This window comes from Polypterus senegalus, chromosome 9 (assembly GCF_016835505.1).
Source record: "Polypterus senegalus isolate Bchr_013 chromosome 9, ASM1683550v1, whole genome shotgun sequence".
In the NCBI taxonomy this organism is placed as follows: domain Eukaryota; kingdom Metazoa; phylum Chordata; class Cladistia; order Polypteriformes; family Polypteridae; genus Polypterus; species Polypterus senegalus.
In genome coordinates this window covers 8790069-8803821 of record NC_053162.1, presented here as the reverse complement: position 1 = coordinate 8803821, position 13753 = coordinate 8790069, and the positions used below count along the sequence as shown (strand labels likewise).

General features: G+C 40.9%; 1 protein-coding gene across 1 annotated transcript in view; it reads right to left on the bottom strand.

Moving 5' to 3' along the window:
* The window catches only part of scai (suppressor of cancer cell invasion), a 395139-nt gene that overhangs the window by 134926 nt on the left and 246460 nt on the right, over window positions 1-13753 (bottom strand). The window contains exon 5 of the mRNA XM_039762685.1: window positions 3130-3225. Coding sequence (XP_039618619.1) covers window positions 3130-3225 — 96 coding nt within the window. The remainder of the gene's footprint in view (window positions 1-3129; window positions 3226-13753) is intronic.

Below are 13753 nucleotides of genomic sequence, written 5' to 3'. Positions count from 1 at the left end.
AGCTGTTTCGTCGTGTGGTGGGTGTGGCAACACACTGTACAGGTGCATGCTCCCCATCTTGACTTGACTTGTAGGGGTCTGTGCCAGTAAACGGTTAACCAGCTCACTGTGTTGACGTGGTCCTTTACTAATGTCAAGTCTGACCTCCCCAATTTATTCACATAGAGCCTCACTCTGCTAAAACATTAATTGTAGAAATGAACAGGGGCATAGACAATATATGTGTGATGAATATTACAACACTAAACAACTCAGAGACGTCACATGTGCCACATGGATTAACCAATCAGAACCAAAGAAGCTGGGGCATCAAAGCTGTGAAAACATCTGAGTGCTGCTTAAATGCCACCTGGCAAACTCCAAGTGGGAGTTAGTGACTCAACCATAAGCGTCTGAGTGATGGAATGCTGCTGGGATGGCCATCCTTCATACAGGTTCTTTCATCTCAGGACAGGACTTCTGAAGCTCTGTTAGTGTGACCATTGAGTTCCTGGCCACCTTCCCGACTAAGGCCCTTCTTGCCTTGTTACTGCTGGACAGCCAACTCTAGGAAGAGTCCTTATGGTTCCAAGCTTTCTCCATTTCATTTAAGGCTACTGTGGTCCTGGGAACACTCAAAGCTTTAGAAATGGCTTTATCCCATTGTCCTAATCTCTGCCTCGCCCTACTTTGATCATGGAGGTCTACAGAATAGTTCCTTGGATTTCATGGCTTGGTTTTGGTCTTGACATGCGATAAGAATTGTGGGACCTTCTCTATACAGTTACATGGGTGTCTTTCGAAAAGATGATGTCAATTAGGGTTGGCAATAATGGATACAATGTGGCTATTAGAAATAAACTAGATACATTAGGATTAAAAATCAAGACTGGGTAACTGTTGACTGTAATCTGAATTTTAAATCGCATATTAATCAGATCATTAGGGCAGCATTTTTTCACTTAAGAAACATAGCAAAAGTTAGACCTCTTATAACACTGAAAGATGCTGAGAAATGAGTTCATGTGTTTGTTTTCAGTCGACTAGATTACTGTAACGCACTCCTCTCAGGACAACTCAAAAAAGACATAAATCGTTTGCAACGAGAGCAGAATGCAGCTGCTAGAATCCTAACCAGGAAAAGAAGATCTGAACACATTTCTCCAGTTTTGATATCACTACACTGGTTACCTGTGTCATTTAGAATTGACTTTAAAATTCTGCTTATGGTTTATAAAGCCTTAAATAATCTCACTCCATCTTATATATCGGAATGTCTGACACCTTATATTCCAAATCGTAACCTCAGATCCTCAAATGAGGGTCTCCTTAGAATTCCAAGATCAAAACTTAAAAGAAGTGGTGAGGCGGGCGCCTTCTGCTGTTATGCACCTAAAATCTGGAATAGCCTGACAATAGGAATTCACCAGGCTGATACAGTAGAGCACTTTAAAACACGGCTGAAAACACATTACTGTAACATGGCCTTCGCATAACTTCACTTTAATTTAATCCTGATATATCCAATTCATTATAAGAACTACTCATGGTGGCTCTAAAACCTGTACTAACCCCTACTCTCTCTTCTGTTTCTTTTTCCGGTTTCCTTTTGGTGGTGGCTTGCTTCACCACCATCTACTCAAAGCACCGTGATGTTCCAACAGTGATGGATTAAAAGCCAGAAGTCTGTATGACCATCATCATCAAGTCCTTCCGTGAGAACCCTAAATACAAAGAGGACTGCTTCATTTATGTGAGGTAGAATGCCCAGAGGGGACTGGGTGGTCTCGTGGCCTCAGAATCCCTGCAGATTTTATTTTTTTCTCCAGCCGTCTGGATTTTTGTTTTGTTTTATCTGTCCACCCTGGCCATCGGACCTTACTCTTATTCTATGTTATCTAATGTTGTCTTATTTTAATTTCTTATTTTGTCTTTTATTTTTCTTTTCTTCAGTATGTAAAGCACTTTGAGCTACTTTTTTGTATGAAAATGTGCTATAGAAATAAACGTTGTTGTTGTTAGTTCAATCTGCAAACAGAATGCAAGTGACAAACAATTTGTAGGCCCACAGTAAAGGGTCTGAGCACTTCTAGAAATCTGAGATTTCAAATTTTAATTTTTAATAAATTTGCAAAGCTTTTTGAAAACATGTGTCCACTTTATCATTATGAGTTATTAAAAAATTGAGTTAAATTTCCATTCAAAACAAAATCTACAACACAAAAAAGTGTGCAGAAAGTGAAAGGATCTAAATACTTTCTGAATCCACTATAGGTCTTTGGGTCTGCTGGGGGGAGATCTGAAGCATTTCTATTAAGATCCTATAAAGCATTATTTTTATTATAATTTATGTATGTCTGTATGTATGCATTATTTATTTATTTATTATTCTATAAAGCATTTCTATTAAGATCCTATAAAGCATTATTTTTATTATAATTTATGTATGTATGCATTATTTATTTATTATTCTATAAAGAATTTCTATAAAGATCCTATAAAGCATTATTTTTATTATAATTTATGTATGTATGTATTATTTATTTATTTATTATTCTATAAAGCATTTCTATAAAGATCCTATAAAGCATTATTTTTATTATAATTTATGTATGTATGCATGTATGTATGTATGTATGCATTATTTATTTATTATTCTAGAAAGCATTTCTATAAAGATCCATCAGATACAGGAGCACTTCTGGGTTACATCTCTATGACATGGATAAAACACATGGGTGGATCCTTATATGGAACCTTCTCTCCTCTCTTAATGTAAACTGGGATTTAGGAGGAGAATGGCGACAAGGCCTGGTCGAGAAATGAGAAAGCTGCAGGAGGAAGTAGAGAAGAACTGTGTTTGTCTGGGCTTGACACAGATAGGAAGGACTCAACTGTACAGTCAGGCCTATAATGGTGGGGAGTGTCATACACCTCATGTCTACCCCATACTTATCTCCTTACTGCAATGTTCATGGGTGTTTTTTGTGTGTATTGTAAGCTTGTAACTTTTAACAAGGAACCACCAACATAGAAAGTTAGCACTGATCAAATGTTGTTTTAACAGTTGTTTCTCTGTAATTACACAGCATAGACAACAGAGACAAAATGCATACAGGTGGTCTAGGACATGGGTTCAAGCTCACGTACCTGTGCTGCTGCTGAAACTTCCACAGCTTTGTGTAAACATCAAAAGTTCTCCCAAAATAAGACTGCCATTGTTTATGACCATACTGAGGCAAATCTCTGTAAAGAGGAAAAACAGAAATCACATTAGGCTAAATATGCTTATAAAAGAGACTCCTCATCATGAAGGCACAAACAGCATGGCTGTTGCTCAAGACAAACCCTTACAAAATTGCTCACTAAAAGTGAAAAGAAAATCTTAAGACTATGTGTTTTTGATATCTGACATACATTTGTAATTATTTTGCTAGGAACTGAAAGCCAATCCTGCCATCCATTATTGAACCAACTTAATTAAGTTAATGGACTATGGGAGCTACAGTCTATCCCAGCAGCATTGGGTGCATAGAAAGTCTAGATGGGGTACCAGTCAATAACTGGGCAAGTTCACACTGGGACCGGTTCAGAGTCCCTCATTTAACCAAAACTGAACTTTTTTGGAAAAAAGTGTCAATTTTTCATATCAAGTATATAAAAGGCAAAAAGAAGAAAGGACAGCAGGCTCTTAAGGCACAGCAAAGGAGAAAGGACCAGGGTCCTTATTTTTAAAAGTTAGCATAAAAATATCCATCCATCCATTATCCAACCCGCTGAATCCGAACACAGGGTCACGGGGGTCTGCTGGAGCCAATCCCAGCCAACACTGGGCACAAGGCAGGAACTAACCCACCGCAGGCATAAAAATATGCATACACCAAAAAAAAAAAAAAAAATCAAAAATCTTTGTAAATCACAATCCTTGTAAATATGCATACATGAACCACCACATAGGCACTAATATACACTCACCTAAAGGATTATTAGGAAGACCTGTTCAATTTCTCATTAATGCAATTATCTAATCAACCAATCACATGGCAGTTGCTTTAATGCATTTAGGGGTGTGGTCCTGGTCAAGACAATCTCCTGAACTCCAAACTGAATGTCAGAATGGGAAAGAAAGGTGATTTAAGCAATTTTGAGCGTGGCATGGTTGTTGGTGCCAGACGGGCAAGGTCTGAGTATTTCACAATCTGCTCAGTTACTGGTATTTTCACGCACAACCATTTCTAGGGTTTACAAAGAATGGTGTGAAAAGGGAAAAACATCCAGTATGCGGCAGTCCTGTGGGCGAAAATGCCTTGTTGATGCTAGAGGTCAGAGGAGAATGGGCCGACTGATTCAAGCTGATAGAAGAGCAACTTTGACTGAAATAACCACTTGTTACAACCGAGGTATGCAGCAAAGCATTTGTGAAGCCACAACACGCACAACCTTGAGGCGGATGGGCTACAACAGCAGAAGACCCCACTGGGTACCACTCATCTCCACTACAAATAGGAAAAAGAGGCTACAATTTGCACGAGCTCACCAAAATTGGACAGTTGAAGACTGGAAAAATGTTGCCTGGTCTGATGAGTCTCGATTTCTGTTGAGACATTCAAATGGTAGAGTCAGAATTTGGCGTAAACAGAATGAGAACATGGATCCATCATGCCTTGTTACCACTGTGCAGGCTGGTGGTGGTGGTGTAATGGTGTGGGGGATGTTTTCTTGGCACACTTTAGGCCCCTTAGTGCCAATTGGGCATCGTTTAAATGCCACGGGCTACCTGAGCATTGTTTCTGACCATGTCCATCCCTTCATGACCACCATGTACCCATCCTCTGATGGCTACTTCCAGCAGGATAATGCACCATGTCACAAAGCTCGAATCATTTCAAATTGGTTTCTTGAACATGACAATGAGTTCACTGTATTAAAATGGCCCCCACAGTCACCAATTCTCAACCCAATATAGCATCTTTGGGATGTGGTGGAACGGGAGCTTCGTGCCCTGGATGTGCATCCCACAAATCTCCATCAACTGCAAGATGCTATCCTATCAATATGGGCCAACATTTCTAAAGAATGCTTTCAGCACCTTGTTGAATCAATGCCACGTAGAATTAAGGCAGTTCTGAAGGCGAAAGGGGGTCAAACACCGGATTAGTATGGTGGTCCTAATAATCCTTTAGGTGAGTGTATATCATATGCTGTATATGTAATTTATATAATATATATGTAATCTATGCTAATCATCCTCCTACATAGGCAATCGTGATGGTGTAGAACTTCAATGGCCAGAACAGCTGCCTCCCTTCCAGACACTTTTTTGGCCACAATAATCAGTCCAGAATAATTGGCAGACACCTCTCTAAGTCCTCGGGGATCATTATAATCCCCTCAAAACCATTTCAGTTTTTCCATCCCAATTGACTTCAACACGGTTTGCAGAAATTTTCCAAACGACTCAGCCAAAGTCAAAACGAAGCAAATTCAATGGGGTTCGCTCATCACTAGTTACAAGGTTCAGCACAGGCCTACTGATGCGGAGGAGCTGGCAAAGATGAGATCAGAAAAGAAACATTTTTTTTTTTTTTTTTTTAGTTCCATTTTTCCTTTTGGTACTGCTACGTGAAGCCAAGCATTTTCAAATTTATATGCTTTAGAGTATGTTTTCAAAATACGTCCGGTTTGAAGGAGGTCTTACAGCTAGTTTGAAAAATCACTTGTATTCAATCATTCTGGGTCATTCCTAGGGTTTCCAACAAATGTGTCCAGACCATTTTAGAAGATCTTTGTAGGATATGCAATACTTGATCTCTTGTCACATTTGCTTTCCTTTACTCGATGGCACATCAAAGATATGCAGGTACACAGGGGACAATTGCTTTTTATTTCATCACTTTTCAGGAGGCAGACAGTACTTTTTCAATGAGCTGTAAGTGGACCCAACATATTTGTCCATGCAAGCATTTCACAGTATCAACACAGAGATGGTCATGAATGCACCTTGTATTGTAGTAGCCAGCGTATTACCCTGAAGATAAGCAGGGCTGGATGGGTGACTGACAGTGAAGTGTCACATGGTTACACTGAGCTCTTTATTTTACAAAATCCTGGCATATTCAATCACAGTGGCTTACAGCAACAGTTACTTTACGAGGCGCTTCCCATGGCCATGACAGCAAAAAAGCAATTCCTCTGAAACTTTAGCTGTGGATCATTCATTGCTAACATAAATGTGCCTGTTAGCAGGCTTTACTCTCACTTGGCGTGAGTCTCAGTCTTTCCATCTCGGTGATTGTTTCAGTATTATTCTTGATGTTCTTAAGATCAAGTGGTAACAAATATGAGCAGTACATACAGTAGCCCACCTTGTTATTGGTTCCTCCTTCTCCGACTGCTACTTTTATTATTGTCTTTGTGGTGAAGCCTTAGCTATCAGAAAACTATAAAATGTCATCCTGAGCCGCAATTTGAAGCAAAGGGTGCCATAAAATTGTGATGTCATTCATTCTCAGATGTGGCCTCCTACTCCTTGCTGGGACATGGATTAGGATGCTTCATAACAATTGCACTTCTCATGTCTTACTCTGAGGTAGGACGAATTCTTATCTTACTATGACTTTTAGTACAATTCCTAGGAGTAATTCTGAGATGACTGATAAAAACAGGACTTGAATCCTACCTGTTGTGTCTGATCAGACAGATCCCAGCTCCCTGTGACCCAGAACCAGGAAAAAAAAAATCAAGGAAAGGATGGATGACTATTTGGCATTGACCAAAATAACTACCGGTAATGAGAATTTTTACAAAATGGTGTTCAGCTCTGAGCCTGAGCGACTCCTCCGCTCATAAGCTGTATTAGATGTATCAGCTATGCACTACATAAATCTGATATCTCAACTGCATGTCAGTTTATTTTATTTTACTTTGAGATTTTGTCACTTCACTTTGTCACTTTGATATTACATGCTACCTAACACTTTGGTAGTAGTATTATTTGTACAAATCTCACTGCACTGGCATTACTGTAAGTACCATAGCAAGTACTGAGATTGCATTATTTGTACAGTATTTGTTATTTGTGTAGTAAGTATACTTAATTTTTTGTATTTGCCTCATGATCAATAAAGTATATCTATCTATTATATAGTCCCATTCCTATCTATCTATCATATAGTGCCTTTCCTATGTATCTATTATATAGCGTCATTCTATATATCAATCATACAGTGTCTATCTATCTCTCTATCCATCTACCTCTCTATCTATCATATAGTGCTTTTCCTATGTATCTATCTATCCATCTATCTCTCTCTCTATCATATAGTGCCTTTCCTATGTATCCATTATATAGTGCCATTCCTATCTATCAATCATATAGTGCCTTTCCTATCTATCTATCTATCTATCAATCATATAGTGCCTTTTCCTATCTATCTATCTATCTATCTATCCATCTATCTCTCTCTCTATCATATAGTGCCTTTCCTATGTATCCATTATATAGTGCCATTCCTATCTATCAATCATACAGTGCTTTTCCTATGTATCTATTTATCCATCTATCTCTCTCTCTATCATATAGTGCCTTTCCTATGTACAGGGTGCAGCAGAAATAACTCTCACATTTTGAAAAATCACTGTGGGGTTCCCAAAGCAGGTAGAGGGGTGCGGTCCGTTCTGTTAGGTACGGTACATAATAAAGTTGTCAGTTGTCACCATGCCGTGGTCGGGTGAGCATAGAGGCCTTGTAGTGGAGGCTTTTTTCAAAAATGGTGAATCTGTGTTGTCTATAGGCGTCATTGGGCCTTACATTTTTGAAGAGGGTGGAGTCACAGTCACTGTGAATTCCAATCGATACTGCGACATGTTGGAGAATTTTCTGCGCCCGAAAATTGAAGAGTATGGGGAAGAACACAACCTAGAGGACTTCTGGTTCCAACAGGATGGAGCTACGGCCCATACAGCACGTCATCCACACGAAATTTTGTAGGAGATGTTCCCGAGTCGAGTGGTCTCCTTACGAGAGGCAGTTCCGTGGTCACTGCGCTCACCTGATTTAAGTCCCTGTGACTTTTTTCTGTGGGGGTACCTCAAGCCCAAGGTTTTCAAACATCGTCCTCGGTCCTTGGACCAACTAAACAAGGCCATTCAAGAAGAAATTGAAGGAATTTCGCCCGACATGCTAGTGAGAGTGATGGAAAACCTCCAAGAATGGCTCCAAATGTGTATCAGCCGTCAAGGCCACCATTTGGACGATATCATTTTTAAAACTTAAAGTAAAAAAACTTTTTATATCTACATTTAGGAAATAAAAAGTTTTTGGTGATACCTCGTACCATTTTTTTCAATCCCCCTTTGAAATGTGGGAGTTATCTCTGCCGCACCCTGTATCTATCTATCTATTATATAGTGCCATTCCTATCTATTAATCATACAGTGCCTTTCCTATGTATCTATCTCTCTATCTCTCTATCATACAGTGCCTCTCCTATTTATCTATCTATCTATCCATCTATCTCTCTATCTATCTAAAAAAAGGGAGCAGTGCCGAGTTCAATTAGAATCCTAGAAAGGCAATCGGAGGAAAGCAAACAAGGGCTTTCTATGAGATAACTATGACTGCTCAGCAGCTTGCAGATCAACTTCAAGAAAAACCAACTTGAAAGAGAAATGGACAGATCTTTCAGTCTTCTGTTCCCAGACATACACGTATATCATCAGTTATCATGCAAACCCAAGTTTGTGGATGTCTGGGGCTGAGAGATTAGGTACTTAGGCTTGACAGAGAAGGATGCAAAAGGCCTGAAAACTAGTAGGTGGCTGCACCGAGTCCATTTATTCTTCGATTATAATAATAGCTTCTACACAGGAGGCCACTAAAGGCCATGGACTTCTCGGTCTGAAAAAATGGCCCTTCTGTTTGCACTCTCTGCGTCTCCGACCCACAATCTACACAGCATTATAAATTCACAATGAGGACACAAATGATTGGTATTTGTACATATTGGTTTTTTTTTGCTTAAAAGAAAAGCTGCAGCCTCCGACAGATTGTTCTCACAAAGCAAGCAACCAAAGATAAATCAGGCCTTCTTGTTATAGTCAATAAAATTTAATTAAAAAGAGACGACGGCAAACAGAACGCCTTCAAGCAAGGTCTGCTTCATAAGCTAAACATCCAGATGACAAAAGAGTGGAACGATAAAACTGCAGCTGTTTTTTTGGGTTGTTTGGACACAACCCGATTAGAGCTGCTGATCAGCTGGGACATTAGCCATTTGCTCAAACAAACAAGTACGGCAATCACTGTGAAATGTTACTGGCCTCCCTCTGTTGGTGCATCTTCTACACGGCTAAAGTGACAAATGGTGGCCATGGAACAGATAATCCAAAGACTTTGGGAGCCTCAGGATTCAACAATTAAAGAATTCAGTCTGCTTCTTATTTGACTGTTCATCACATACTTATTATATTGGAGAATGATGAGCAGGGAATGGGTGTCGTCCAGCTGGCCACTGTGGCCAGTCACCACAATTGTGTCTGTATGACCGAATGTGGGCAGCCAGATGTAAATTTTTAGCTGTACTTTACAGTCTGCATCTCTTATCACAATGTTCTTATACTAAAACTAGTCAGTAATTAATGTTAAATGCACTGGCACTGTGCCTTGCCAGATGATTTTACACTTATTGATAAGGAGGACAGGAGTCAGAGGGAGGACTTTGTTTCTTAGTGCAGAAAGAACTGTCTGCATCTTAATATCAGCAAAACCAAGAAACTGCTTATTGACATTCACCGCACCAAAGAGCCTCTACGTCCGGTCACTGTTCAAGGAGTGGATGTAGAGGGGATGTATTGCTACAAGTACTTGGGTGGCATATCAATGACAGGATGGAACAGTCTCAGAACACAGAGGAACTATGGAGGAAAGAGCAGAGCATACTCTTTTTTCTTAGGAGACGGTGTTCCTTTAATGTGGGCAGTGACATCCCTTAGACGACAGAGAGATATGAAAGGCACTATATAATGATAACAAGCTAATTAAATGGCAGGCTCAGTTGTGGAACACACTCTGGAGACCTTGGAGGTTGTAGAGGAGAAGAAAATGAAAACAAAATTAAGTGCCATTATGAACAATGCTACACAACCTCTCTCTGACTCACCAACAAATCATTCAGCAGAAGCGTGTCAAGATACGTGACTTGGGGAGCTCCTTTATACCAACAGCAATACATTAGTATAGGGCCTCACTGTGACTGCTAAGTCAGATGATTCTCTTTCTTTTTAATTTACTTCATTTTATATCATTCTGGTGTATGTGCAGACCATAGTGTGTGTGTGTGTATATATACTGCTCAAAAGAATTAAAGGAACACTTTTTAATCAGAGTATAGCATAAAGTCAATGAAACTTATGGGATATTAATCTGGTCAGTTAAGTAGCAGAGGGGGTTGTTAATCAGTTTCAGCTGCTGTGGTGTTAATGAAATTAACAACAGATGCACTAGAGGGGCAACAATGAGATGACCCCCAAAACAGGAATGGTTTAACAGGTGGAGGCCACTGACATTTTTCCCTCCTCATCTTTTCTGACTGTTTCTTCACTAGTTTTGCATTTGGCTACAGTCAGTGTCACTACTGGTAGCATGAGGCGATACCTGGACCCTACAGAGGTTGCACAGGTAGTCCAACTTCTCCAGGATGGCACATCAATACGTGTCATTGCCAGAAGGTTTGCTGTGTCTCCCTGCACAGTCTCAAGGGCATGGAGGAGATTCTAGGAGACAAGCAGTTACTCTAGGAGAGCTGGAGAGGGCCATAGAAGGTCCATAACCCATCAGCATGACCAGTATCTGCTCCTTTGGGCAAGGAGGAACAGGATGAGCACTGCCAGAGCCCTACAAAATGACCTCCAGCAGGCCACTGGTGTGAATGTCTCTGACCAAACAACCAGAAAGACTTCATGAGGGTGACCCAAGGGCCCCATGTCCTCTAATGGGCCCTGAGCTCACTGCCCAGCAGCATGCAGCTCGATTGGCATTCACCATAGAATACCAGAATTGGCAGATGCACCACTGGTGCCCTGTGCTTTACAGATGAGAGCAGGTTCACCCTGAGCACGTGACAGAAGTGAAAGGGTCTGGAGAAGCCATGGAGAACATTATGCTGCCTGTAACATCATTCAGCATGAGCAGTTTGGTGGTGGGTTAATGATTGTCTGGGGAGGCATATCCATGGAGGGTCACACAGACCGCTACAGGCTTGACAAAGGCACCTTGGCTGCCATTAGGTATCAGGATGAAATCCTTGGACCCATTGTCAGACCCTATGCTGGTACAGTGGCTCCTGGTGCACGACAATTCCTGGCCTCATGTGGTGAGAGTATGCAGGCAGTTCCTGGAGGATGAAGGAATTGATACCATTGACTGGCCACCACACTTTCCTGACCTAAATCCAATAGAACACCTCTGGGACATTATGTTTTGGTCCATCCAATGCCACCAGGTTGCACCTCAGACTGTCCAGGAGCTCAGTGATGCCCTGGTCCAGATCTGAGAGGAGATCCCCCACAACACCATCTGTCATCTCATTAGAAGCATGCACCGATGTTGTCAGGCATGTATACAAGAACACAGGGGCCATACAAAGTGCTGCGTACAATTTGGAGTTGCTGCAATTCAATTTTGGCAAAATGGACTAGCCTGCCACATCATTTTTTCACTCTGATTTTTGGGGCGTCTTTGAATTCAGGGCTCTGTAGGTTGATCATTTTCATTTCCATCAAACGATGTGGCATCCTTTCGTTCCTAACACATTACCCAGTCTGTATCAGTATAGATATCCAGGAGGATTTCTTTTTCCCATTGAGATCTGATGTGTTTTCAAAGTGTTCCTTTAATTTTTTTGAGCAGTTTATATAATTATCGATCTATTTATTTAAAGAGCTTGTGCAAAAATCCAAATTTCCCCCTGAGGACAACTAAAGTTCTATCTATCTACTGTGCTTATGAGGTAAGTCATGAAATGCTAGAGGTTAATTACGATGTATACTGTGTGTATATACATGTGCCTATTATACATTGTCATGGATGGGGTGGCATCCTGACTTGGAGAACAGGTGTTCCCTTACCCAAGCAAGAGGACTTGAAGAATGATATTTGTAAGGGATGGAAGTACGTGCCAAGACGGGGATCAATTTTCTTATTCACAGCACATTGAATAATATTGCGATTAACAATTCTGTGCCACCCAAAATCAGACAACACGCAACGTGAAAAATGACCATAAAAGTCGGGCCTGTACATGAGTCTTCTTGAGCAGGGGGACTTTGTGTGGGGAAGCAAGAGTTCAACCCATTATGGCGTAGTGTGTTACCAAAGGTGTTCTTGGTGACTGTGCCTTCAGATCAAATAACAAGCTCCTCACGTGTATTTTTGGGCTGATCCGTCAACTTTCTCATGATCATCCTCAACCCGTGATGCAAGATCTTGCATGAAGCTCCAGACTGAGGGCGATTGATGGATATTTTATGTTTCTTCCATTTCTGAATAATCACGCCAACAGCTGTCATCTTCTTACCAAGCTTCTTGCTGATGGTTCTGTAGCCCACTCCAGCCTTGTTCAGGTCTACAATTTTGTCCCTGACATCCTTTGACAGCACTTTGGTCTTGCCCATGGTGGCGGAGAGGCTGGAAGGGAAGAAAATGATTCTGTGGACAGGTGTGCTTTATACACGTAATGAGTTGAAATCAGGAATATCTGTAATTGATTGATCGATTGATTGTAATCTGTCTGCCACATGGGCACACAGCCAATCTGTGGGAGCCAGAATTCTTGCTGGGTTGTAGGGGATGAAATACTTATTTCACCCAATAACGTGCAAATCACTTTATAACTTTAATGTAATGTGTTCTTTCTGGAGTTTTCCATTAAAATGAAACTACCATAAAAATTAGAGACATTCACAAATTAAAAATTCAGCAGGGGATCAAATACTTATTTCCCCCACTGTATATATACAGTATATATAAATTGTGACCACTGCTGCAGGAAAACGCGGCCGCACTTCAGAAACAGTACTTCAATGAGAAACAACCACACTCTTACACCTCCTCTTTGCGGGATCAGCTGCAGCCTTTCCACGTGACATGCTGGGCTTCAAACATTTAAAAGACTGAGCAGCGGCTATCCTGAGGTGTCACTCTCTTGACCTCTCTTCCCCAAGACTCACTCTGCTCCGGTTGCTGCTTCCAAGCCACTGTACCCCATTGAAGAGGAAGACTTTGCGTTCTTTTAAACAGGATTCAGGGCCGAGGGATCACGTTTGACAGTTGTTCCCAGAGTGTCCGGACAGCTTCTGAAGGAGTCTTGTGTTTGTATCTGCCAGAACCGCAATGAAAATTCTGCTCCTTGGAAACCCTTCTGTGCTCTCCTGTGCAAGTTTGTGACCCAAAATTGATTTTATATATATATGTATACTAGTAAAAGGCAAAGACCTCACTGACTGACTCATCACTAATTCTCCAAGTTCCCGTGTAGGTAGAAGGCTGAAATTTGGCAGACTCATTCCTTACAGCTTACTTACAAAAGTTGGGCAGGTTTCATTTCGAAATTCTACGCGTAACGGTCATAACTGGAAGCTATTTTTCTCCATATATTGTAATAGAGTTGAGCTGGATGGCCGTGGGGGGCGGAGTTTCATGTGACATCATCACGCCTCCCACGTAATCACGTGAACTGACTATCAACGCAGTACGTAGAAAACCAGGAAGAGCTCC